At 36.5% G+C, this 26861-nt stretch overlaps 1 protein-coding gene across 5 annotated transcripts in view; it reads right to left on the reverse strand.

Annotated features, from left to right (window-relative positions):
* Positions 1 to 26861, reverse strand: part of ADK (adenosine kinase) — a 295940-nt gene that overhangs the window by 148318 nt on the left and 120761 nt on the right. For all 5 annotated transcript variants that reach the window (XM_074907206.1, XM_074907208.1, XM_074907210.1 and 2 more), the window contains 2 exons: positions 14075 to 14247; positions 8590 to 8698 (listed from right to left, as the gene is read on the reverse strand). In XM_074907206.1, coding sequence (XP_074763307.1) covers positions 8590 to 8698; positions 14075 to 14247 — 282 coding nt within the window. The remainder of the gene's footprint in view (positions 1 to 8589; positions 8699 to 14074; positions 14248 to 26861) is intronic.

The following is a 26861-nucleotide window of genomic DNA, read 5'->3' on the forward strand; positions in this document are numbered from 1 at the left end:
GTGGTGACTACCAATTTATTACAAATTTTGGTAGCTGGCATCCAAAATCAGTGTTACCTCAAATCAGAGAAATTCACAAATTTCAAGTTTTAGTCTTTAGAACAGTCTTATTAAAATTAATGACTTTTAAAACTTTATAAGAGAAGTACTGAAATGAAAAATAATTCAAGATAGAACCAACACCGTTTCAGTCAGAGCTTCTAATTCCTTGATTTGCTGGTGCTTTAGTTTTGAGATTTTCCTCTAACAAAGTTGACATGGTAACAGACAAATTTCTTGTGCTCTCATAAAGAGAGCATCTAATAAAGGCTGACATGCAAGAGGACCTGCAGTGAAAATTTCCCTTCAAATTGACTCACCTCACCCCTTAGAGTGTGAAGGCTTCCCTTTTAAATTTACATTAAAATAGTGTGTTAAATCTGCCCATACTTTACATCTGATTCGACACTCAGTGTCCCTAAAGGCAGAGGCATCTGGGAGCAGAGGTCTCTGCAGTGGCCTGTGGGTGGCATGGTGGGTCCCTGTCCCTGGTGAACGCGTCTTCTCACCACTCCCCACTCTGCTACAAAGTCTGATTCAGCCTTTGCAGACAAGTAGTTTATAACCAAGAGACTGATTTAGCATTTCAACAGATTTACAAATTCTACTAATGAAATAAAAGCCTGCCCCTTTCCCTACTCCCCCCCCCCCCCCCCCCCGCGATATACTTTTAAAAGGGTAATGCAATCACCACCATTATGTCAATGAAAATTACATGCTGGGTTTATCTCTGTAGGTATCTGTCAAATGCAAAGTGCGCACAACATCTTTGGAGTAATAATGATGTTTTATCATTTTAATTACAAACACTTTGAAAAAAATCCCTAAAGTGTACCAATTGGGGTGGTCTGAATTAACAGTAGCTTGATAGCCCAAGGGTAGCAAAAATAGATTGAGCTACCAAATTTCATAGTAGTTATGGCAGCTGTCTTCTTGCCTCAGGGAACCTGGGTATTTAACAAAGGAGACAGCTTGGCATTGGCATCTGATTAGTAATGTGGGCATTGTTGGACAGAAAACGCGCAGTTCTATTGTTCCACTGTTTGATTAGAAATTTGGAGAGCTATGGCATCATTTAGCTTTTATAGTTAGCTTCTGTATGCTCACGTATAGGTACTGTAAAAGGGTATTTTCTCACTTATCACTGCTGCAAGTAGGGAATATTGTCTTGAACATGATCGATGAAACATGACAGGATTTAAATGTCAGGATCAGTTGCCTCCCCATTTCTGTGCCAAAATTTTGTTGAACCAACTGCATAAGTTTTTTTAATTGGGTAGAAAAGTGAAAAAGGTTCTTCCCTTAGCAGAGGATACAAATTATTTGGAATTTAGAATAATTCAGAAACGGTTCACCTTTACAACGGAAAATGTCTCTTCACAAAGAAGTCTCAGAGGAAAAATCCAACTGTTGGGGTTTCTGGGAGAGGGGGATTGATTTTTATTTTTTTAATCCCACAGTAGCCTGACAGTTTGGATAACCACCCGAGGTAAGAGAATCTCTGGTTCAAAACCAATCTGCTTAATGGTAAAAATCTTAGTTAACATGCTTTATCTAAAAAGGCTTGATCTCAGGGAATAACCTTAGCACAAACAACAATATTATTACTCTGAGGTTTGTGTTTGAACTTCATACAGCCAAAAAGACCCCCCACGTGGCTCTTCTCTTTCATTCTTTAAGTACACATCACAAATTATTGGTGCTTGTTGGCAGAGTTCAAATCACTGAACTCATTGCAAATAGTCTACTTCAGCTAGAAGTACATTCTTTTACTCTATCAAATCCATCTGAGGTAATAAGACTTGATGTTTTATTCAACAGAGCTGAGGAAAATTGTTGCACAATAGGTTAATTCAAAATGGCAGCATAGAAAATGCATCTGTCAGTGGGGATCAAATTACAGGGCAAGCTCCTCTCAATGCTTAGAAAAACAAGTCTGCAGTTCTACAGATTATGTGCATGTGTGTGTTTAAAGGGGTGGGAAAGGAGCTAAATATCTGAGCTAACCTCCAATTAAAGTCAATCATAAAAACAGCCAATTTAATGAGTACGGATTTCTTTGGGTAATTATAACACCAACCACTTTTTTCTCCCTCTCTTTTAAATCTGTAATTCTGCCTTCTTGTTATTGCTTGCTTTGTCATTAATCGCCTCAGGAACTTGATTTCCTAGCAACAGACTCTGCCACCAAACATTTGGCTCCTGTTCAACATTTTCTTTGTGAAAAATGGCACTGCTATTGCCGCCTGGCTGTTGCAGCTAGACTGGCTGTGTAAGCGCTCTAATAATGCATTCTTATAAAAAACACCCCAAAATCACATGATAAAAGGAGCGATGACTGAGCTTCACTAATTACTGTGCTGAAGAAGTGTATCTGCAATTTAAAGGCTACTGCAGTAGGAGGAGAATGAAAGGAAAGGTACATATTCTTCATATAAATAAATTATAATAACATAGAGGTGAACACTTAGAAATAAATATTTTTACAATGTTAGACAGATTTCCATTAATTTTCTATTATGGAAAAAGAAGACAATCTTTCTTAGAAGTTGATGATACATTTTTCTGCATAAAGTATAAAACATTCAGCTTCAAAAGAATGACATCTTGAGGATCAAACTTTGCAAAAACTAAGAAAAAAGAAGTTTCTAATTCACTTTTCCACATCAATTACTTGAGAAAACACTGGCAAAATAGTCTGTGCATGACGAGTTATACCTGAAATGGTAGCATAATACACACCATGTCGTAAATACATCACAGAATGACATAACACATGCTGGTGCCAGTTTAGACAGAGCTCTTTTGCTCAAAGAAATAAAGCTATGAATTTCTGTATTTATGAGAGAGAAGTATTTTTCCCATATTTGATTTGGAAGACAGTAAATTGCAGATTTGCTTCCTAGTTAGGTACAGAGTCTACCATCTCTCCACAATGAATGCATCACACTTCAGCTATAACTTCCAGAAAACACAGTCCCTCAAGATGGTGGGCTCCAGGAAGGCGATGTTATCCCAGGCCAGCAAAAAAGGCCACAACTAACTGACTGTTGCTAGCTGCAAATTCTTTATGTTTAAGACATTCAGAATGGTATTTTCCTGGACATAAAACCTGTTAATTATTGTAAGAAATACTTTTGCATGTCAAATGGCATACATACTGAAGCCAGTGCACTATGGCAAAAGTTATCAATGGAAAAAACCCCACTGTGAAGTTATTCAAATAAATGTCTTTTTTAGGGGATTATTTTGATTCCTGACAGTGTCTACATCTCTTGTTTCCCATGATGCACACACAGACCTAGCATATCTCAAAGAAAAACACCTATCACAATCCATGTAAATTATCATACTCATCAAAGCAGTAAATTACAATAAAAATGCCTTCATTGAATATGCCTCTGAAAGGAGGAGACAGCACAAAAGAAATTTCATTTATACTTACATTGTTATAATAATCAGCATTTCTTCTCAAGTAGAATAGCCAAACCCTATGTAAAATACTGTAGAATGTTATTTAAGCTTTGCTACACATTGCTGACATCAAGCTTATGTTTTGACAGACTCGTGTTGAAACCAGATAATTCCGCCATCAAGCCCACTACACCACCACAGTATCTCTCTGCTTAGACAAGCACTTAGGCATTAAAAGAAAATAAATATAAAAATACCACAGTATTTGTTGAAACATACCGAGATGGTTTGAGCTTTAAAAACCTCTCCTCCAGCAGACAGGCACGTTACATTGGGTTCATGATGACATGCCACAGCACATGACATTTCTGACTTAAAACTCAGACTAAGACCAGAATACCTGGTCTTGATCAGAACTGTCATTAACATCAAAACAAACTACACTTGCCAATAACTTTGTAAACACAAAAGAGGTGCTGAAGGTGGTGAATGTAATTTAACTGTGGGCTAACAAATCTAAACACCATTAGAAAATTTATACTTAATGTAGTACAACTGAAGAGCATCACCACTGAAAAACTTCTATTATTTGCTACATGGAAGTACGAGAAGGGAATAGTTTAAACTTACAGACTGTGAAATAACAACAGCCCATGCTAAGCTGACTGAGTGAAAGTCTTATCTGAATAAAAGGTTGTATGGCAATACGGAAAGTGAGCAACCCAGAATTCAGCTGCACAGAAATAAATCTTAGAGCTACAGAAAAGCTTCATTGCTCTTCTACTCTCTAGCTAAAACAGGTAGCACAGGAGCTGAAGTTTTCAAGCACTGTAAATTCAAAAAGCAAAGATGAGATCATAATGCATAAAGTACAGTGTAAAAATGGTCCCACATCTCTTTAATGAACACAGTTAAGCATGAGTAACAGCAGTGCCATACCAATATGAAATGGGTAGGCAAGGAGTCTACATAGATACTAATGAGAAAAGCTTTGAGACATCACTTATAACAGCAGCTTTTTAAGAGCACAAACTACATCCACAAAATACAAATTTAAATACAGTCCATAAACAACAACCTACTATTCCTTGGTACAGAAAAGAGACAAGCATTTTATTAAAAGGAAGATCTTTTTGGTTTTTAGGAGCTACTTAACTGATCCATTCTAAGCTCAAGTTACTACAGATCTGGAACCTAACTGCAGTCAACACTGCCATTTCATATGCTTAGTAAAGTATTCAAAAAAGAAAAATTGAAGCACACAAAGAACTTTCAAGAACACATTTATTACTTCAGCACCAAGATAATATTAGCATCAACTGACAGTGTTTCGCCCACCTAATGCCTCCAACTACAAAGAATAAACACATACAGGTGCTGGACTGAAGAACAAATTGAGTAAAATTAAATAACAGGCAGAAATAAGGATGGCTAACTGGAAGATGAGAAAACACAGATCTGGGAAGCACCACACTTGTGGCAATGTTTAAATACAGGCAAAAAGTTAAAGTTCAGCTGTGTGAGCAAGCAGTATCACTAGTCACAGTGTTAAGATTTCAAAAGGTTAAGTGGAGTTTTCAATGAAGAAAAGCATTTTCTCCTTTTCCATTTGCTTCTCATTATGAAAAGTACAGAATTCCTTACATACAGTAACACAGAGGTGCTCACTTGAGTCAAATGACAACTAAAATTCTCCTCAGTTTTTTGCTCTCCTAAGTAACTTTTATAAGCAGATTATTTTTTTAATCAAAAACATTGAAAATATAAATACCTTTGCATTCCAGGCCTTTGTAAGAAAGATATGAAAATTAATAGCTATATACTACAAGTTGCATTAAAAAGATTACAATGTTTGTGTGTGATGTCAAAAAACCTGAGTACCAGCATCTCCTATAGATTTCAATTGGTGCTAAAGATCTTGATGATCTTAAAAAAACCCACAAACCAACACTACCCCAAAACACAACACAAAACGCCCACAACTCAATACATTATAGAATTCTTTGCAATGCTCACATAAATACAGTACTACTATCAGTTTATTAAATGCCTCTGACAAGAAGACAAATAAGGTGCCCAAATATGGAGTTTTGTAACCCAAGTTTGTAAGATGCAACTCTTAACATCTAAGAATTCTAAAATGCAAGTCCTGACAGAAAGTACAGATTCACAAAGCCAGAGAGAAGAAACAAATGAAAAAAACCCCAACAAAACAACACAAAACACAATATAAGATTATTTTCATGTCAGGTTGTGTCCCATTCACAATTTCAGAGACAGAATGACAATGTTTAGTGTTATCATAACTCTCAACTTATTCTGAAATAAGGGAAATGTCTGAGGAAGAGACATTTTCTAGCCCCAGTAGGAACCAAATAAAATCCCTCACAGTGAATTCTAATCAGACACCAGCAGCACAGCTAGCTGATCCACAGTGAAATGAATATGACAGGACTGGAAGATATGATGTCAATGGTAGAAATTACTGCAAGTATATGAATAATTTCTGGAGAAGGGAAAGAAACTGCATACAGTTTGACAGTACATGTAACCTATCTTAAATGATATAGAGTGATTTTAAAGGATTAAAATACACCTTTAAAGTTTACCATCTTTGAGAAAGCTGAGGCAGCCTCTGTATTTTGCTTCTATCTGTGATTTACGGGGTCCTATTCTTTGCTAGTCTTTCTCCAATTTGTCTGCTGGATCTGATTACCAGATGGCTAAAATAAATGTATTGTGTTCATTCATGGTAACAGAAGTTGTCTTTAAGGGTTCTGTCACGGCTTCACTATCTTTTCCTTTGTACCTACTCCTCCCTCTGTGAATTGATTAGATTTCAGAGCTAAGTTTCATCTGAGGGCCATTGTGCTGAATGCTGCATTGAAAAGCGTACTACCTGTTCTAGAAAACACATATACATGACCACAGAATATCACAGAGCTGTCCTAAAGCAACAACTGCCCTACTCTGCCAAGAAAATGGGTTATTTGTTAATCTCAGGACACGGATTTCCAAAATAAGTATCTGTCACTAACATACATTCTAATACAATTCAAGAAATAGGTGACAGTTGGATGGAAAGAAGGAAATGAAAAGCAACGTATGCACAGTGCAAAGGCAAGGAAGGTAACAAGACTAAAGTGAAGTCAGATAACAGTAGACAAATTAATGACTCAGAGAGCAACCTTATACCTCAGGAGTGGTAATCATTTGCTACATGGTTTTGTTTATTCTGGTAAACCACTACAAACCTGCAAGTAAACAAGCTAAATAAAATGGCATGAATGCACTGTAGCATGAGGGAAGGAAGTTACACAGGCAATCTGCCAGCTGAAGTGGTAAAACTGTCCTAGAAATCTCTTAGATGAACTCATCCTTGAGTGCTTTTGCTACAGGTGTGAACCAGGTTCTTTACCCAACAGATCTTCTCCTGCAGCCACGTTTCCCTAATCTGAATTCCATTTTGCAAATATCTAATACAATTCATTAGCACTTCAGTGTTATTTACCCATTAACATATGCGCATCTTGGGTTTTATTTTTAGGTTAGTACGATAATCTGTCTCTTAGTTAAAGCTTCGATGTTGTAGAACTGGCATCTGAAGAACAGCTTTTAATATATATGAAAATCAGTGTAGTAAATCACCTAGTCAAAATTTAAGTGATCAAACTGACTGAACACAGAAGAGTGGCTTTGGAACTAAAATAAGATGAAGGCTGTATCTTAAAAAAACCAAAGCTGCTTTTCATCTCATGTAACATTTCCCACTTTTCCTGAACTACTTCTACTAAGCTTAATTTTTCTAAATTGCATATTGGAAGATTCATTGGTAATTATATATAAGCATGGTAAAATAAAAAAAAAAACAAAAACAAACCAAAAACCTGAGTGCAGTACAGCTTTTGGTAACATTTGTCATTCTTCTTCTTCATTTAAACTATACTGTCAGCCTTTCAATATTTTTTCAGCCAATAGCATTAATTCCTAAGCTAATTCCATTTGGAACAGACTGAGGTATAATTATATATAAAAAACTAAGAAACCTTGAAAAACAGCAATAAAAAATAAGAAGACAATACACCTATGTGTTTTTTTAACTGCAGCACAAACATATGGTCATAGCAATGGGATATATTTTCTTTGTATACTGAGGTTCTAAGTATTTTTTGACAGTTATAAAGGGGCAGTCTTGGCCATACACAAGAATCAATAACAACCATGTAAAGCCTAAAGCAGTGCACACTAACAGGCTGTAGGAGACATTAACACTAGCTAAAAGAAGTAACTGTATTTTCAATGAAGTTGTTCCTCCTGGATAATCAATTTTTTACACTTCTTACCAGCTGTTCTCACATAGCTCAGGTAGTGGAATAGAAGCAGCTGTCATACAGAATCCATATATTACATGCATTTTAGGAGGTTTTAATCTGTCATACATGTTTTACGTTTGCTAATTTTGATCAGTCATATCAACTTGAGAGCAAGATGAAAACAAATTCACCACTTCTATTTAAGCAAGATGTAATCTACACAAATACACTAATCTGGCTTAATTCATTCTGGATGGTAAGAAAAGAATACTAATTGTGAATCTACTAATGCCCCATCCCCAAAACCCCTTTATTCCAGAAGTAAGATTTCATCATTAAAATCAGTTTGCCCCACCGCCCACATTGAAGAGATTTGTCACAATCATTGTTTCTGAAATATTGAGTTATAAGGTGCTGTAGTAATTACTATGGAATAAATAGCAATTAAGATTGTTCACACAAATAAGCTCAAACTGTTTGCAATGAATAATTATGCTAATAGTGTTTTTCTACATAATTTGTGCATCCTTCACAACAATTTACTAGAAAATGTGAAATGTAAATTTGATGCACTACTACAAAAGCTCTGAAAATGTTTAGTTCTTATGATTTTTTCCCACTGATTTAAGAAAGCACACAACATACTTCTACATTTGTACATTTAAATTCAAAGAAATCAAACTATGCTGAAATTGAAGCAGTCATTTCTTTCCACCATATTCCTAAAAAATCATCCTAAACCATATACAACAGACGTGCTCATTGCTTGAACTTCACAATGTTGTCACACAAATTTTAGCAATTTTAAAGAAGCTGAACTTACTGCTATATAATAAACTTTGGCCTTTTCTACCAACTTCCAGTTCTTCTCCAAATCAAGATGCTTTTCCTTCTTATAGCAATTAGCAGCAGCGAGGTTAGCTACAAGAGACCTGAAAGTGATTAAAAACCAGGCATTAGATCCTCTTCAACTAACATTACTGCAAATTTCTCACAAAGAACAAAATTTCTCGAAGATAATCAAAGATCCTAAGGAACATAAAAGCAATTAACAAAGAGCACCATAAAACACATATACTTTATTTGACTATTTCATAGTATTTAAATAATATATTTTAAATCAATCATATACTAAATACTATTTAAATTTAAATCATATACTAAATAATGTATTTAAAATCCAGCTACACAGTTTATGTAACCTATCGCTACTATACTGTTTACGTGCCTTCATTTGCTTAAAATTAACTTCTGTTGCATTTTGTGATCAATTCCCTCTGTATGGTAGAGCATCTGAAGATTTTCAATAAAACTCTTGCAGTACCTAACACCTAAAGTAAAGTAAACACTTCAGTTTATCTTCTGAAAACTATTTTCCCTCACTGGAATAAAAATCTTGATGGCTATGTATGTCTTGCCTTTATCATTTTCCAATGAATAGTTACATTATTTAAAAAGGGTTTTTTCCCCCATTAGGTTCATATTTTCCTTTAGCAAATGAAAAAGGGTGGCATTACTACTTTTAGATGATAAACTGTTAAAAAAACCTTTGGCTTAGCTGTGTATTACTGGAAAACTACCAAAACCTCATTTGTACTTCATTCTTTCCTAACAAGTTATAACCCAAGCCATGGGGCACAACTTCCATCAGCAAGAACAAAAATACTGGTATCCTATCTACTTTGTTACGTGTAAGATACATTCTATTTTAAATCCTCCTCTTCAGCCATTCAGTTCAGCCTTATGAAACACACAAAACGTACAGATGTACTCCTAAAAACAGGTCATAAAAAGATGTTTATAGTTCTTCACTCTGGCTACCACAACCAAATCATTCTTTGCAATTTTATTATGAGAATGTTTAATAACATCCAATATTTGGAGAAAGGGCATTGGGGAAACAGACATTTCCATGCTGGCATACAAAGCTTTAAATTTAATTTTCAAAATTTAATAGTCATAGGATGCACTTTTAACATTAACACACCACTGGTTTGTGATATTTAAGTACATTAGCCAGCTAAATAACATGTAATTACACATAAAATATATGGCTATTGAAAACTTTTGCCTTTTCCAACATGCATACAATTGATAATCTATATATCATCCTTTTCCATATAAATGCTACTACAACCCAGAGAAAATGGCTTGGAGTGAACTGCTAATCTGCTTCTACCAAGTTATGCTTCTGCCTCCAGACTGAGTACCATGCACAAGTGTCAGGAATTCTTGGAAAATCTATTCCACCTCAAAACAGCATCTTTCCACTATCACCATTTCTCTTTGTCCTATTCAATAAAAACCAGACAAAATCCCCAAAGAATCTCCTATGAAGATAGCAACCAGGTCTCCCCGTAAAATTCCTGAAGCACTCAACACTGACAATCCCTGTAAGTAAACCAGATCAAGTGTATAAAAATTAAAAAGTTAGACTAATTTTTCTGAATGTATCAAAATACACAGCACAGTTCTGTGTCATTTCATCCCAGGAATATTCTTGGGACTTCCCTCTAATTCTGAAGCCTAAAGGCAATAAGAACTAATGTGAATTTGGAAATTTAAAAAATATATATACACCAATAAACAAATAGACCAAGCCTCTGTAGCTCTACAAGTTACAGGGCGAGAAGTTTCATTCTTGATGAATATTATCATTTCAATGACAAGAAATCCACCAGAGAACCAAGTTAGTCCAAGACAGTCATGTGCATAACTGTGGTAATTTTCTGTAAACCAAATTTAAAAAGCAAATGAAATCTTTCAGTTTTGGCAAACCCTAAATATCCATCAAGGACCTAGCTGGAAAAATCTTGTCTGTCTACGTATGTTGCTAAATGAAAAGCAATTTTGTTCCAGAAAACTAAGCACTCTCTTGTATGTTTCCTTTCACTTAACACATGCCCCTGAAACTGTAAACCTAGTTCTCTCTGGCTACATACAACTGTAGAGATGCTCTGCACATGATGTGTAATAAAAGACTGTTACACTGAAGACAAAGCACCAAGCTTTTCCAAATTAAAACTGTAAGTCTACCAGCACTATGTTCGACATGTGGAACACAGAAAAAGTAGATATCTTTTCAATGAAATACAGTAATTAGAGACAGCCAGAGTGCTTCAAATCAAACAGCTTAATGGAGACCCTGTGCACGTAGGTATTTCTGAGCAGAATGTGCAAGTCAAAGTCAGAGATTATGATGGAGTGTAGGTACTACTTTAGATTTTAATCATCTGTTAGGATTTTCTTGAAAAGCTCTGAGAAAACAAAGCATGTTAGTATTGCTAAACTACAGAATTACTAAGAGTGGTAATCACAAAATAGCTCCGAACCCTTTCCTGCAAAAAGCTACAGTCTTAGCAGAAACAAGAAACGTTCACATCAGGGTATCTGGAACATAACTATACACAGCCACTTACTGGGAAAACCAGGAGTCCTGTTAGCCCACTCCTCCAAAAGAGACAAGTCTGAATTACCTGAAGAAGGAAGTTAGCATGGTCCTCAAGTGGGACAAGAGATTCATCAATAGAGTTATCAACTGGGGGCAGGTTGAAGTGATTCTTACAAATATAGGAAATGCTGAAAACCAAGAAACAACTGGAGGGTAATTAAAGCCTGAGAATAAACTTGCTTTCACCAGAAGAGGTGGGGTTGCACAATAAAGTCTTTAGCAGCAACCATCGGCCATTTTTTTCTATCTCCTGAGGAGGGAAATAAGTCTCTTGTACTCCCTGCACACTCTCAAGCATGCTCTAAAACAGTGATTGAGATGAAGCCGCTGCCTCTAGTATTTGAGCAAACATTTGATATTAAGAGAGAAAAGTGTTTTATATAAGCAAAAAAAATTACTGCTTAGTAAGTTAAAAGAATACTTGCAGATGTTTTTATGAATAAATTTACCTAAACTTTTAAATTCCGTTGAGATGCATGGCCTAAGATCCACATATTTTTCCTGAATTCATGGTATATGTCTATTGACAGTCTTGACTTCAGTCTCCCATCATGTCATCTAGAAAATTATTATTGCTACACAGACACTATGTGGCTGAAGAGACAGAGAATCGCAGAGCAGAAATATCTTTATTGCTTGTCTTCTGTTTGAAAAACTGAATATGGATCCTGGAGATGAAGGGGGAAAGTCTGCAGCCATAATTAATGTCCAGACTCCAGATGAAGACAAATGAACTTTCTTCCTCCACTGAGTATGTACATTCATTCCTGAGAGTAAGACATTATATGTAATATTAAATTGTGAGGGACAGGTTGATAAGCTGGAGGACAGGGCTGTCTGTCTTTCAGTGAATCTTCAACAGCCTGGAGAACTGGGCTGGCAGAAAATTTGAAGGCAAATGCAAAGTCACGCAACTAGGAAGGAATAACTCCTATGCAACAATATAGGCTGAATGTTGACAGGATACAACACAGCTTTGCAGAAAAGAACCTGGAGGTACTGGTGGATCTGGCTTGGAACACTGAATCAGCAGTGCACCAGCACAGAGAAGGTTAATCACATTCTGGTCTATATGAGCAAGCATGAAGGCAGCAGGACAAAGTTATATATTCAGAATAGAGGAAAACCTCTGTTCTGGGCTGGAACACTTAACAAATGAAGAAGGGCTTGGCTGAGCCTTAAGAAGAGGTAGCTAAGGGAAGACCTTCCTGCCATCTTCAAATATCTAATTACAGTTTACAGAGAAGATGGAGCCAGACTATTCTTGGACATAAGAAGGAACAGACAAGCTGGAAGAAGGGAATATGGATATTATCAAAAGAATTTCTCCCATGAAGAGAGGGCAAACACTGAAACAGGTTGCCCAGAGAGGTTGTGCAACCTCCATCCTTGGAGATATTCAAAACCTCACTGGACATGGCCCTGAAAAACCTGATCTAACTTTGAAGTTGTCCCTGCTTTCTGCAGGGGTTTGGACCAGACGTCCACGCTAAAATTGTTCTAGGGTTCTACATGTTGTATAGAAAATTCTCCCTCCTTTGCCTCTGTTCAGTTCATGTTGCTGCCTATTGACTTTTCTAATTATACCCAAAACATTCATTAACTTGTCGGGAAGTTTGGTGTGGATTTTAATTATGGGACTGATATCTTACTTTAATAAATTCTGCTAACTCCTGATACTGCTTTGAAAGGGAAAAAGCAGCTCCTCAGGATCAACGGCACTGACAGCCACAGAGGGAAACCAAAACGGATAATGACAGTTATATTGCTCTTACTCAGAGCCAAAAAGAAAATATTTTTCAGGGTAATCGATGCCATTTTCATTATTTTTTCAATATCTAGTATCAGAAAATTAGGATATTGGCAGAAATTAGGGAGGGTTGGTGTGTGCTGGCAACATCTCAAGATTAATGACTGTCTGGTTTTGAAACCTTTAAAAAATCATCAGGAGGTAATCAGCAAAGTAGTACATAAGTTCACGTGTTGAGGGTGGAAGGAGAAAGAAGAAAGTGAAGGGCCATGCTTAAGATAAATGCCTATTGACTCCACTATCGCTTTCTGAAATTCCCGGTTTTATTAATTTTATTGCAACATCCCAAACAAATCACTCTATAAACAGGTTCTTATTTATGGAATGCTCTGAAACCATATAAAATATCACAGACCATTGTTCATGGTTTGCAAATATAAGAAAGGTTGAATAGAGTTCTGGAAAAGTGGGGTTTTTTTCAATATAACAAAGACCATCTGAAAAAAAAGTAGCAAATGAAAACACGAAAGACAAAATTCAGAAGAAATTGTTAAGATGTAGACATACAGAATTACAGTTATTAGATGAACTCAATAATGCAACAGCAAAAAAAAAGTTAAAAAATATCTTTTTTCTTCATCTTGTATAAAATCAAATTAACTCTTTCAATGAGGCTATATGCTGACATTATTCTCTTTATACCTGTTATCACCTGAAGTATATTCCTCATCTGCCAATCAAGCATATGCCTTACATGACAATCAGCTTTCACACAGGCTGCATAAACATACTTGTTAACCAACTTTTGTCTCCCACATATTTTCTCTTTCCAGAGCAACTGGAAACTATAAAGTTCAGAAAGAAGTAGTATATTATTATCTTACACTTTTCTGCCATAATACAATTGTTGTTCTCTAAAAGGAGATTAATACCACCCAGCCTCAAACTATGAGCCAGGCAGTGCTGTACTGTCTCAAACCAGTGCAAGTACTTTCTTTATCATGCAAATTACAATTTTTCAGGTATTTCAAATATTCCAAACCAATTAGGCTCCACACACTATGCCAGCTGCCCTTATATCTTAGGAAAATATCAAAGGCCCCTGACCTGTTATCACTAGTGATGCAGGCAGCACAGGTTCCTGTTGGTTCTTCACTCTGCTCATAGTAATGAGCATCCACATGAGCTTCCTCAGCCTTCTTCTTTAAGATCTCTCCAAATTTATCTTTGCCAATGCACCCAAAGAAAGTTGCAGCTTTGTAAGGGCTCTGAATCATCCACTGCAGAATGACAAGCAAAAAAAAAAAACCAAAAAACAAAACAAAACAAAGTTAACATGCCTGGTACATTATTTTTTGCCATTTTTTTCCTCTCCACTTGCTATATTTAATTCTGTAACTGCAGAGTACTGTGACATACAAAACACTTCTATGCCTGAAGTAAAAAACATCTGGTACATCAAGGGAGGGAAGTTTAGCAAAGAATAAAAAATTTACCCTTAATGATCCCACTGAGTGTTTAATACCTAATGTAAAACTTAAATACATGTAGTTCACTATCAAATAAAGTAGATTAGTATGTTTTTACAAGGCATTCCAAAAGAAGTTTCCTTGCTCAAAGGAGATGCCCCTACACTTATATTTAATCAAGCAACATATGGTTATCTTTAAAGAAAATTTGTAGAAAAGACAAAAGAAAAAAAAAGCAACAAAACCCAGAGATACACACATAAGGAAAAATAATACATTTGAGAAACCTAAGAAGAAACACTGTGCAACATTCACAATGTATATATAAAAACTAAACGATAATGAAAATAACCATTTGTGTCTCCATTTAATTATATGCAAAAAAGGAAATGCTCATCATTTACATTGTTAAACCACCCATAAAAATATCTATCTCCAACTTTCGTAAGAGCAGTTCTGTCACTCGAGTTGTAAAGAAAGAGCATAGCTGCACGGTCTTGCTAAGGTGCAAGGTTATTTCATAAGGCTCCTCTTTTATTAATAAAAAATATGTATCATTCTACTGTAAACATAATTCCATTTTGCACTAAGTTAAAAAAATGGCATTTAGCAGCAATGTAAAATCAAGAGCGAACTGAAAAAATAAATGTGAAGAAACAATCATAGGCCCTACTCTGCTAGTGGTGAGTCAACCAAATGAAGTCATTATAATTCACTCTAATTACAGTCAGAAAGCTTATCCACTCAATCTATAGTATAAATTAAAGGCTACATCAATTTACTGCTATACTAAAACCCTACTTATAATTGTTTCCTAATCAAGATTTAAATAAACGATAATGTCTCCATTACAAAGCAGCATTAGTGGTAACTGTGGGTTGTAGAAAGGTCAAGTATCTGCGTTGCAAATACATGCTTAGTCACATCTTCATTACATCCAGCTTCAGAGGAGGAAAAAAAAAAAGAAAAAATCTTTAGTCATACACAATTCTTCATTAATAAGGCAAAGGTGGACAAAAGTTGCAAGGCCTCTTTCCTGCAGGAATTTAATATATATGAAGTTTAAGGACAAAAAAAGATTGTGTCGTCAGATGGTGGCAGCATTCCATCTCTGCACACTACACATGCTCTGCTAATCTATTCCATATCACTCTAAATTAATATAAATTAAGAAAATCCCTAACAAGAGAATTATCTACAATATCCTTTATTTTACATACATTTACACATACATAATACACATTTGCACAATGTTCATTTAGGATGTCTTAGGAACTGTAATCTTTTATATTTGGAGGTATGGTTAAGTAGAACAGATTATTTCACAAGGCTAAAGATGTTTTGACCTACTGTAAGCAAATATGGAACCAATTTCCACACCAATAAGAACAGAAGTACCTGAAAGCCTTGTGTCCTGTGTTGAAAAGCATGCCTTACTTTCACAAATAACAAGAATTAATAGAGATCACTATGAACAGCATGCCTTACTTTCACAAATAACAAGAATTAACAGAGATCACTATGAACAGCATTTATCAAAGCATCATATGCCAACAATTCTTCAGAAAACATAGACTTCAAACTGCACCTTGGGCTTACAATATTCTATCAAGTGACATAACTTTTCCATCCTTTATATATAAAGTCTGACAATATTTGGAGCAGTAGTAAGTAATATTTCACATACATCTCTGAAAAAAGAATTTCTGTGCAAGTATCACAGTTTTGGCTATTGGCAGCAGCTCAGTTTGAATTCAGATGTGATACACGCCATATATAACTGTCACAATCCTTATTTTAAATGTAAGTATTCTTGAGAATCAGAAGTCGGGATCTAGGATTTCTTGTGATGAACCTCTGTATATTGTGCAGACAACTTCTTCCATAAGCAGTGTTTCTGCTCATACTTACGATTATTTAAAACACAGGTATTATATAGTAGGGGAATATTCTCACTATATAGATACTCTTTGCATTTGAACATCTGAGCTAAGTTAAGCAACACTGAGGAAGATGAAAAAGTAGCCCAGCAGTGTTTCTCTGGAAAGACACTCTCATCACAGATCACCAGTTACAAATAGGCTCAGTTTCTTGGTATTACTCCACGTATTCCCACAGTAATAGTGGTGAGGTGTTGCTAGTTGCAGAACTCCTCTAAACTGCTCCTCCTTTCCTCAGCTAAAAGGCTACATATTAGTAAAGGCAAAAACCAGACATCACGCTACAAACTTGAGGAAACTGAACTTGCAGAAATAGCTCTGTGGTGTATCACTGAAGTTGCACCTAGTGGAATGAGACACAGCAGGCATTTTTTGCCTATGTGTGAAAAAACAAGAAACAAAATAACATCTTCAAGGCAGACTCTGAAGCACTTTTAAAAAAATTTGATCCTGGACTGGAGTTTAAGGTTGAATAGCTTGATATGGAAAAAAATGGTTTCTATAGGCTACTTCACACCCCACCATCGTTGTTGTTATTAGCAACATATTGGCTAAAACACTCTAAATGGGAATGGGGGTCAGTCATCACAAGACATCACCATGAAACAGTTGTGCAGCATTATATTCAATATCAAACGAAGGCCAATAACAAACTGCACACATTAATGCCAGATATATGGTTATATAAACTGCAAATTCGTTTTATAAATTTATGTGGAATACAAGATCTAATTGAATGAAAAAGACTCTAGACAGAAAGGAAAAATGACCCAGCTCAGCAGGCACTAGCATAATGAGTTAATTATCTAGGGTTTGGCTAGGCAGTGAGGCAGCTATTAACTAACTGTATTGACAGCCTGGTCAGGAAAGGCTGGCACCTGGCCACACCATGAATCCTCACCCACCCAAGGGAATTTGAGGCTGTTAATGGTCCAAAGACAGAAGTGTCAAAAGTAGGAACTTATCATGAGGGAACAAGACAGCCTCAGAAGTGGGATACCACAAAGGAAACTCAAAATCTAGAGTGGTTTATGAAATCTAATGTGTTTCTCTGTCCTAAAGTTTTCTTCTGTCAACACAGACTGGACATCAGGTACACACACAAGGACAGGCCCTGACCTTTTCAGTTAAGATATGCATCCGTGACACAGGAAGTAGCACAGGAAATAGAACACCTCTCAATCTTCTCAAATTCAACAGATTGCATTTTTGTTGTATACACCCTGGTAAACTAAAAGTAAATATTAACATTTAAAAAAAAAAATATTTCTTGCCTTTAGCATAAGTATCTTAAAATGAGGTTGATTTCAAAATAAGCATAATCTAATATCAGATTATTTTATTGCTACAGACACATTATTCCTTATAATCAAATACTGAAGCCAGCACTTTCAAAGGAGGCCAGCACCCTGGACACTCAAGGATACACTAGAGAGTGACAGAACACTTCACTCCGTATTTTCATGAGGCTAACTTGGGCTCACAGTAGTAGGAGTATCTGTTCAAGTGTTTTTTTCATGATCAGAGTTAACAGGGTGAACTCTCTGGCATGCTTTAGCTATCAAAGAAGTGTGAGAACCTTTGTGTTCCAGGGAGTGGGTGGCAATTGCAGAGAACAGCATCGTCTTTTCTTGCAAGATGTTGAGATGCCAAGAAAACTTGGTAAAAAGTAAAACTTCTGAAGACTCAGTTGTGACTGTGAGATAGCTTAGAGTTAACTATGTCCCACTCTTTCACATCCTCAGAAGATGTGGTACACCTAACACCCCTTTTTGTCTGATGAGAGAACAGCTTTGGAAACAACCTTTCTTCTGAGTTAAGAAAGCACTTCTGGAAGCACTTCTTCCAACACTAGAAGGGACTTGACTTTGATTGGCTACTCAATGCTGTCTTTTGAGAACAATATTCAAGATGAGATGACAAGAGTTATCTGAATGGTCCCTTACACCCAAAAAATGAAAAAATGCCCCTTCATACTATGTGAAAGAAAATCAGTGGTCTTAAAGAAAGAAAGGAGATAACTGAGTTCTTTGACTTTTATTTCCCAAGCTTATCCTATTCAGCTTGAGAATGCCATGCTTCTGCCACAGGGGCAGAGTCCAATATCCTATATCACAACCCTTGATCTGCATTCAGAGCTTCTCTTTGTTGTTCCTGCGAAGTTCACTATAAAGGAGGACCTCTACTTGAAAGGTAAAAAGCAGAAAAACTAAATAGTTGATCTACTTTACCTCACTCTCCAGTTGCAAAGATACTTACTCTGCAAAAGGAGTTTGTTGCTGCTGGGTCTAAGTATACAATCCCCTAAGACTTAAAAAGAGACATCATACCGTTGCAGCTTAATAGAGCTTTAGAGCCCTCTGACTAAAACAAAGATCCTTCAGAAATTATTTCATTTTACTCTGACTCTATGCTCTGCTGTAAGTGCCACTGTTAACTGGACATTGGCAATCAGAACAAGGAGGCTGATGGAGACACTTGCTGCCAGTCCCACATTGTTCTCCATCGGAACTCCTTAGCTCCTGATTTCTTTTTTAAAGCTGCAACCAGTAGTGCATTTCCACATCTGTCAGTCATCCTAAACTAACAATGCCAAAGCATACAAAGCTTTGCTTAGACTGACATACCTTCTGCACACAGGAGTATTCAGCTGTAGACTTGAATCCTAAATGCCTAGGAACTGACAACACAACAGGAAGCATTATGCCCCTTCACAGTGAAGATTCTTCAAAACTCATTAACACTGAATACAGACATCTGAAGTGAATCTGAAGTGTGTTATTTGAAGCTGGACTCTTCTCTGCATGATCTGTCAAATCTGATCTTATTTTAAACTGCAGCTCACAGAGGAGAGGACTCCGCAGACCTAAAATTAGCTAAGACTTACCATGCTTGCTGAAATCTAAACTAAACAATGTTAGCAACTACTCATGAAGCTTTCTTTTCAGTAAATCAGAACTGAAATGGCTTCTTTTTACACAGTGCTATTTGGAGTATCTCTTATTTTTATATTCTGAATTTTAGAATGAATCCATACACTTCTCAGAAAGTTTCACCAGTCTGTTGGACCCCTTGGAAACATCCCTAATAATCCCAATTATATACACAGTCCATTACAAAACTCTTACAAATATTTTTAGGAATATTTTAAATGCTAAAAGAAAATAAATCACATCTCATCTTAGAAAACAAGATAAAATGAGAAAAAGTGAGACCAAAAATGAAATAATTGTATATATATTTTAAAAACACGAGAACCTGTCAATCCTAAAAAAAGACATTAGTATCACTGTTTCACATGAGCTCACTTATTTCTTGTGAGTGATGTGATACATCTCAAGCACAACTGGAATGCAATATTCAGTTACCAGCACATCTATTATGTCATCTAAAATCCCTACTGTGGTGGGTTAACCCCAGCCAGCAGCTAAACCTCCACCCAGTTTCCTTCTCAATCCTCTCTCCTGGGGGGATGGGGGAGAGAACTGCAAATGCAATAGAGAGAAAAAAAACAATAGGACAAGATGAAATGATGCAAAGGCAATCATACACCACCTCCCACCAGCAGACTGATGCCCAGCTAGTCTCCGATCCACAGGTACCTCAGAAAAACTCCCCCTCCCTCCCTGCCCCCAACAGTTTTATTACTGACCATATTCCATATGGTCTGGACTATTTCTTTGGTCAATTGGGGTCAGCTGTCTTGGCTCTATCCTTCCCCAACCCCCAGCCTACTTGCTGGGACAGCAGAGTGAAAAACAGAGAAAGCCTTGATGCTGTGCAAGCACTGTTCAGCAATAACTAAAACATTACTGTGTTAAACAACACTGTTTAGGTGACAAACCTAAAACACAGCACCATACAGACTGCTATGAAGAAAATTAACTCCACCCCAAGCAGACCCAGTATACCCATTCCAGAATCATTGTTATGAGAATACAGCATCAAGACCCTGGGAAATAGATGAGATGCTACAGTTTTGTTCCAACATCTTTGCAAGTTTTTTTTCTTTTTCTTTTTTTTATTGATCAACATTCAAAGACTGCAACAGCTGTTATCACATAATGGCCATATAAGAAATAAATAAGCTTATCTTTATAAAAGCAGGCTTGCAAAAAGGAGCCCCATGTCCTGCACAGTAATTCTTCCACCGTTAGTTGAAACTGCCTAATCTTGCATGAAGAAGTGATATTGTTAAAATGTATGACAACACCCTCAAGCAACTTCCAGTCAAACGAGATAAAAGTGATAATATTTTTTTAAAAAGAAGGACTAGCTAAAGCCTTGCTCTGAGACCAACATCTAAGTCTTATCAGAATTTGATTCAACAGGTACTATCCAAACCTCTGCACAGGAATATGTTAGTTTTATTGTGGTGCCACAAACTACATTTTGCTATAGCTTTTCAAATTAAGATCTCTATCAAAATATTAATGATCCAGGAGCAGCACTTCATTCACTTCTATGTTTAAAACCACAAAGCTAACAAACTGTCTCTTAACAAAATCTATAAACCAAATAACTATTCTCTGTGGTGCTATTCTTTTGTATTCCATTTCCTATTCTTTCCCTCTTGCTCTTCATCTGCTTGTTGAGTGTTTTATTTTTAGTCCAGTTTGTAACCTTCTTGCTGTACAAGAAAATACAGGCATATTTTCTGTAAATAAACATGTAACAGCCATATTCCAAAATTTCAATGTGGCCAAAAGCTAGGTCTCTTTTATTGTACCCCCTAAATATTGGCTAGTCTAGGCACCTCATTCCAATATTCCTTACTCCATCACCCTCTTATACTGAACTTCACAAAAGAGGCTGTAGCACTTCAGGTATTTGAGGCAGAACTGTAATATTATAAATACAGGATATATTATTTGAGGCCAAAGGCAGAATGTCTCCTGCAAGACCTTACAAGGCATATACTGAGACCACAGCTGGCCTTGTGTCCCTTCCCCATCTGAAGCACAGAACGTGAGACATCAACCATCTCCTTGTTTGATCTGATGCATCACTCCCTTTCTACAACATTAATGTGGTCCCTTCTCAAAAACAGGTAAAAGATGATACACCTACAAAACAGGGCCAGTCTTGCCAATTCTTCATCACTCAGATGACAGGTACATGAAGAGTATCACAATGGTAAGAATTCCAGGTTTACTTGGGACTCTTCTGCAGCTGTTTCAGTGTACACAACTGTTTATTAAGAAATTTGGTAGTATTACAAAGCTATGTACAAGGTAAGGTTTAAGAGCATCTTTATCAGTAAAAGAACTCAAAGATACTAACCTTCTTGTTGAACACTGCAAAACATGGCAAGGTGGCAAATAAAGTACAACACAAAAACGTCTTGCTACTCCGTGGCTAGAAGCTGTGGTGTTAGTATGCTTCCACTAACAGCTTAACAACATGAAAATGGAACATCATTCCTGGGTACAGTAAGACAGACTCACTGGGCAACTCTACACTACCTGTTAACCATGCCTCACTCTACTCTACCTGTAAAGAATTAGCACTCACTTCATAGAGATATGGGGAAGACTGACAAGTATTTTTAAAATGTCTTAAAATTCTCCAGTGTAAAACATTGTATGTATTTTAAGTGCTAACCTATAGCGAAGTTGATATTGTTGCAAAGTGACATTTTAGGATATTTTGCATACAATTGTGCATATCTATAACCTTCAAATAAATCTTCCTTTTCAAAATGCATGCATATGTCACTCTCACTCCCCTGCTAGATGATGCGCCGTCTCAATGAATACACCCACACTCAGAATGACAGCAAAAAATCCACAAGAGAAGAGACTTCTTTCATTGTCTGGCAGCACAGAATTCATAAAGCACAAACTGTAAACAGCTGCCTATCAGCTTCTATCAGTAACAGTATCAAAAACAGATGGCAAAGGTCAAGTCAAAGTTTATTGACAATGATGAACTTTGACAGCCTCTATTAAATTACTTCTTCCTTTAAGGTGTATGTGATCAAAGCAGCAGAGAGGTTTTCACCCAGTCACATAACAAGCTATTTGTTGAGATTGAAACATCTGGTCAATATCTTCTAACACTGAAATTTCATGCACAGTTACCAACAGGGTACATTTCTTCTTTTCTTTTTACAGAGTCCATAAGGGTGGCACATATGGCCGATCATTTCATTCAAAAAGATTTCAGTTCCAGGCATTACATACAATTGTCTCTGCTTTATAGTATTTTAAGTCTACCTACCATCGTTTTCCATCATCACTGCTGCCTGCTCTACTCTTCGCTATAAAAGCCCACCAATATGACAGAGCACTTAAAGCTAAACAGCTTTTGACTACTGGAGTTAGAAAGCGGTTAAGGCAAGGGAGTTTTTGAAGTGACAGGTCTTCATCTATCTGTTGTCAAGAATTTCCAATGCATTAAACTATTTACCACAGCTCTAGAAACACAGATTATAATTTTTGTTGTAATAGCAAATGCTTCATTTATGAAACATTATTGAGCAATTAGAGATCACCCTTTTTACTGATTTAGAAATTATTATTTTACAAACATAACATACATTATATTTCAAGTGAACATGTGATAATTAGGATTATGATTCATCATATTCTTATATTTCTCCATCTAAAATAGCAAGACGACACAAAATTTTATCTATTCCAAATGCTGAGAAATGCTTGCCTTTAAAATTATGCATCAATGTTGCCACAGCAACAAGTAGTGGATAATGTGAAATGTACTTCACTCTTCCATTTCTAAATCCCCAATCTTTTTGGTCAAAAGAGAAAGGAGGGCTAGTTGCAAACATGCCTACAGAAAATTAATTTCAAGTAATTTCCAGTTACTATTAAATACTACCATTTTTATTCAGCTAATGGTTGATTTCCACATCTCATTCCCACACTTGCTGACTCTAAGTAGTATCCAAACCTTAAAAATTTACTTAGCAGTTGTAGGAAAACATTGACTGTAAAACTCCTCAATATAATTACGCATCATGCCCAGATGCTGCACCAAAGGCATAACCGGGGGGGGGATGGGGGGGGGGGACAGGGGGGGACGGGGGGGGGGGGGACGGGGCGCGGGGCAGGGCAGGAAAGGGAGACAGTAGATAATTTCCATGTGGGAAAAACCTACAAAATGCTTGAACACATACATCCCTCAGACGTGTCATGAAGATGCCTGGGCTTTTCTGGAGAGTGTGTTGATTTTTGGCACTGTTGCAGTAACTCAGTAGTACTTCATTGATCTGAATGAATGGGATATGTAACCCAGATTTAAAAAAAAAATTTTAAAAAATCAGAATTGTCCACTAGAAATTGATGGGTTCCATATAAATGTCAAGATATGGCTTACAGGTAACAGAACATGTTTACAGGTTGTAAACATTAGCCAAAATAAGGGCCTATGAAACCATGCTACAAAGGCAGACAATCAAGTCAGAAAAGCAACTATTTAGCTGTCATTTAGCACTAACAGCATTGGTCTAGAAATTAAGCAGCTAGCCAGATTCTAACTGTTTTTTGATATCAGTTCAAAGGAGGAAATGTTCCAGGAGCTCCAAACAAGTTCAGAAGTGATGGGATTAGCACTATTAAATCGCAGTCCTTTTTCAAAGTAACCCACAACAACCCCACCCAGTCACAAAGGGTGTAAATTCAGTGTGACTTTATTGTATATATACATCAAAGCTTATAGTATTGCAGTGGAGAATTCCACCTAAACTGATAAGAAGTTTATTTCTGCCAAAGTTAATAAAAAACTTTCTTCAGAAGAGATTAGGAAAACAAAAGTTTAAAAAAAATAGTAACAATCTGGTGTCTTTTCTCCAAATTCAAGGCTTTCTCTCATTAGACTAGGAGCCCTCTAAATGACCAAGACAACATTTTGGAGTGGTGATTATTAGCCTTTGAGTCAACCCCATTAGGAATTAGTATTTCAGGATTGGCCTCTCCATATATCCCCATAAACTCTATCCAGTTCCACATGGAAATGCCCCTCCTCCAAGGTTCAATAGTATTAAGGAATGATTCCTCTTCTAAAATGACTGCCTTAGAATAGGCAAGTCTCAGAAAAAACCCTGGATTCCTCATGTTTGACTGCCAACCACATTTAGTTGGAAATGCTCTATGTCCACCAAAGTTTGTGACTGGCACACAGCCCAGGATGAGATTCCAGATGGAATACTGGATCCACAATACGTGTGTGAACAGTGATCTGGAGGAGAACTCATACATGCTCTCACAAAATAATGAAAGTAATTGCCACAGTTTTCCCAAGATGAAGTACTCACTTCCTCAAAATTATAATGTTTTATGTTACTGAAAGAAATTCATTACCATGTTTATTGCTACATGTACAAACATTGGTGCCTTACCTTTAACAGTTCAGAAAGGAACAAGATAAGAATATACTTTCACACTTCTAAATTACCTTTCAGCTTATTCCAGTACCAACTAGATATAAAATCAGTACAGAGTATTAGCTGCACACGAAGCACTTATTTCTTATTTTTCCTCCTTACTGACATGAAGAAATCTGGATAAACAGCTGTTGCCCATAACACTACATTTTGCCAGTCAGTCCCTGTGCACGTACCCTGGAACCCCGCTGCTCACCCACAGAAAGCCGGACGCAGCCAGAGTGCCCAGGAGTGCCCACACCAACAGCAGCCGTCCACGCCGTGCACGGGCCGGTGGTCGGTGTGCTGCGCCAAGCATTCTCTGCACATGCTGCATGGCTCCCACTCCTTTCTCTCCAGAAATTCTGTGGTGGAAATTTTGTAGCCCGGTGCAGAGAACTTCTCAAGCCCCTATATCAGATGCTTTTGCTAATCACTTCAGGGACAGGTGGGAAGTTGTGCCTCCACAGTAGTTAATGGTTATCTACTCACATAAAGATGGTTTTATTCTATTCACCAATAACTGAATGGCAACAATATGTTTTTTCCTATTTCTTCATTTATTAAGCATATAAATATTGTATTTACTCCAGCTCACAAGAATCACTTTCCTCCTTGCCAGTTTCATCCATAATGCCTTTAAATTTGCTGGGGTGGGACAAGTAATACCTAGGTCAAAGTAATGTAAGAAACCTATTTGCCATAAACTCCATTTTGATTCCCAAACATCAAAATAGCAAAATGCAATTATTTATTATAACTTTTAATTACTTTTGAACTGATGTAGTCCTTCCTCCATGGTAAGATTTATACCTGATGCTAACAAATTTTAAGGTTTTTTTGTTTTTAATTTTAACAAAATGTATGACAGAAGTCACATATAATTATGTGTAGTTGAAAGTAGAGCTTGGCACTACCTGAATTTCTTGGCACCTAGCTCAAAACATTCTACTAAGTTCAAACAACATTCACAGCACAGATAATTTAGTTGCCAACTCCTGTGTACTTCTGAAAAAGAACTGAAAATTGCTCATAAATTTGTTTTTTCCTGAATTCAGTGCAGATAAGACACTGGACACTTGACTCCCATGATCAGCTCAGCCTCAGCACTACCAGACCTAATTTGGCAGGAGTGGAAGGCAAGGGAAACTTTGCGTTTACTAAAATGTTGGTTTTTGATTCAAAAACCAGTCAACCCTTTTACTGTCGGCTTCAAAAATCACATGATCAGACCTGATGAACTTTATCTTATCTTTTGTATAACAGGAAATTTTTTTCCAAACTCTAAAATCAAAATTAACAGAAAGAAGAAATATATACATGAAACACTAAGAAGATGTTTTGCAGACAACTGTACAGTCCTGATTCAGTTAACATTGAGTGAAGTATATTTTGAAGTTAATGATTTTCTTTTCCACCTTTGTCTGTGAAGCTGGAAAGCCCAGACCCAATTGTGATGTCACTTAATACAGTTTTATATTGATGTAAATTTATTCACTTCAGTCGAGTTGTGCATGATTTATGCAAATGCAAACAAAATCAAATCCATACCTATTATGAACCTGTATATATTATCTTTTAATCTTTTTTTTTTTTAACCTAAAGGAGTATCTGCAAGAATGTGTGTATAACTTCACTATTTCAATGTTCTAAAAAACTATGCAATACCATCTTCTACAAGGCATGTATAGAGCACTATTAAACTATAATAGTTAAGATGAGATCTATGTCAGGGATACACATCCAGTGCAGGACAGACTTAAAGAGTACCACCTGAGGAGTTTAAAGTAAAATAAGGAAACGATGTCTCATCTGTAGCAAAGCATGTGCAACAATAAAATGCCAAATTTTGAAAACCAGCAATGTATAAAATAAAATATGGAGTATTGTGTCTTTCTTTTTTTCCATGAACATGGCAAACCGAGAATAAATTATAACTGGAATTCCTGTCAGTATAAAAAAAACCCATAGTGATTTGTTTATAAAAACAGTAAATAGAACTTTATGTTAAAAATATGTTTTAATTACAGCCACCATCCCAAAATATTCAAGGTGCAGGAACAGCTCCCTAAGCATCTTGTGTATTCAGATCTGCTGAAGAT

This window comes from Athene noctua, chromosome 5 (assembly GCF_965140245.1).
Source record: "Athene noctua chromosome 5, bAthNoc1.hap1.1, whole genome shotgun sequence".
NCBI lineage: Eukaryota > Metazoa > Chordata > Aves > Strigiformes > Strigidae > Athene > Athene noctua.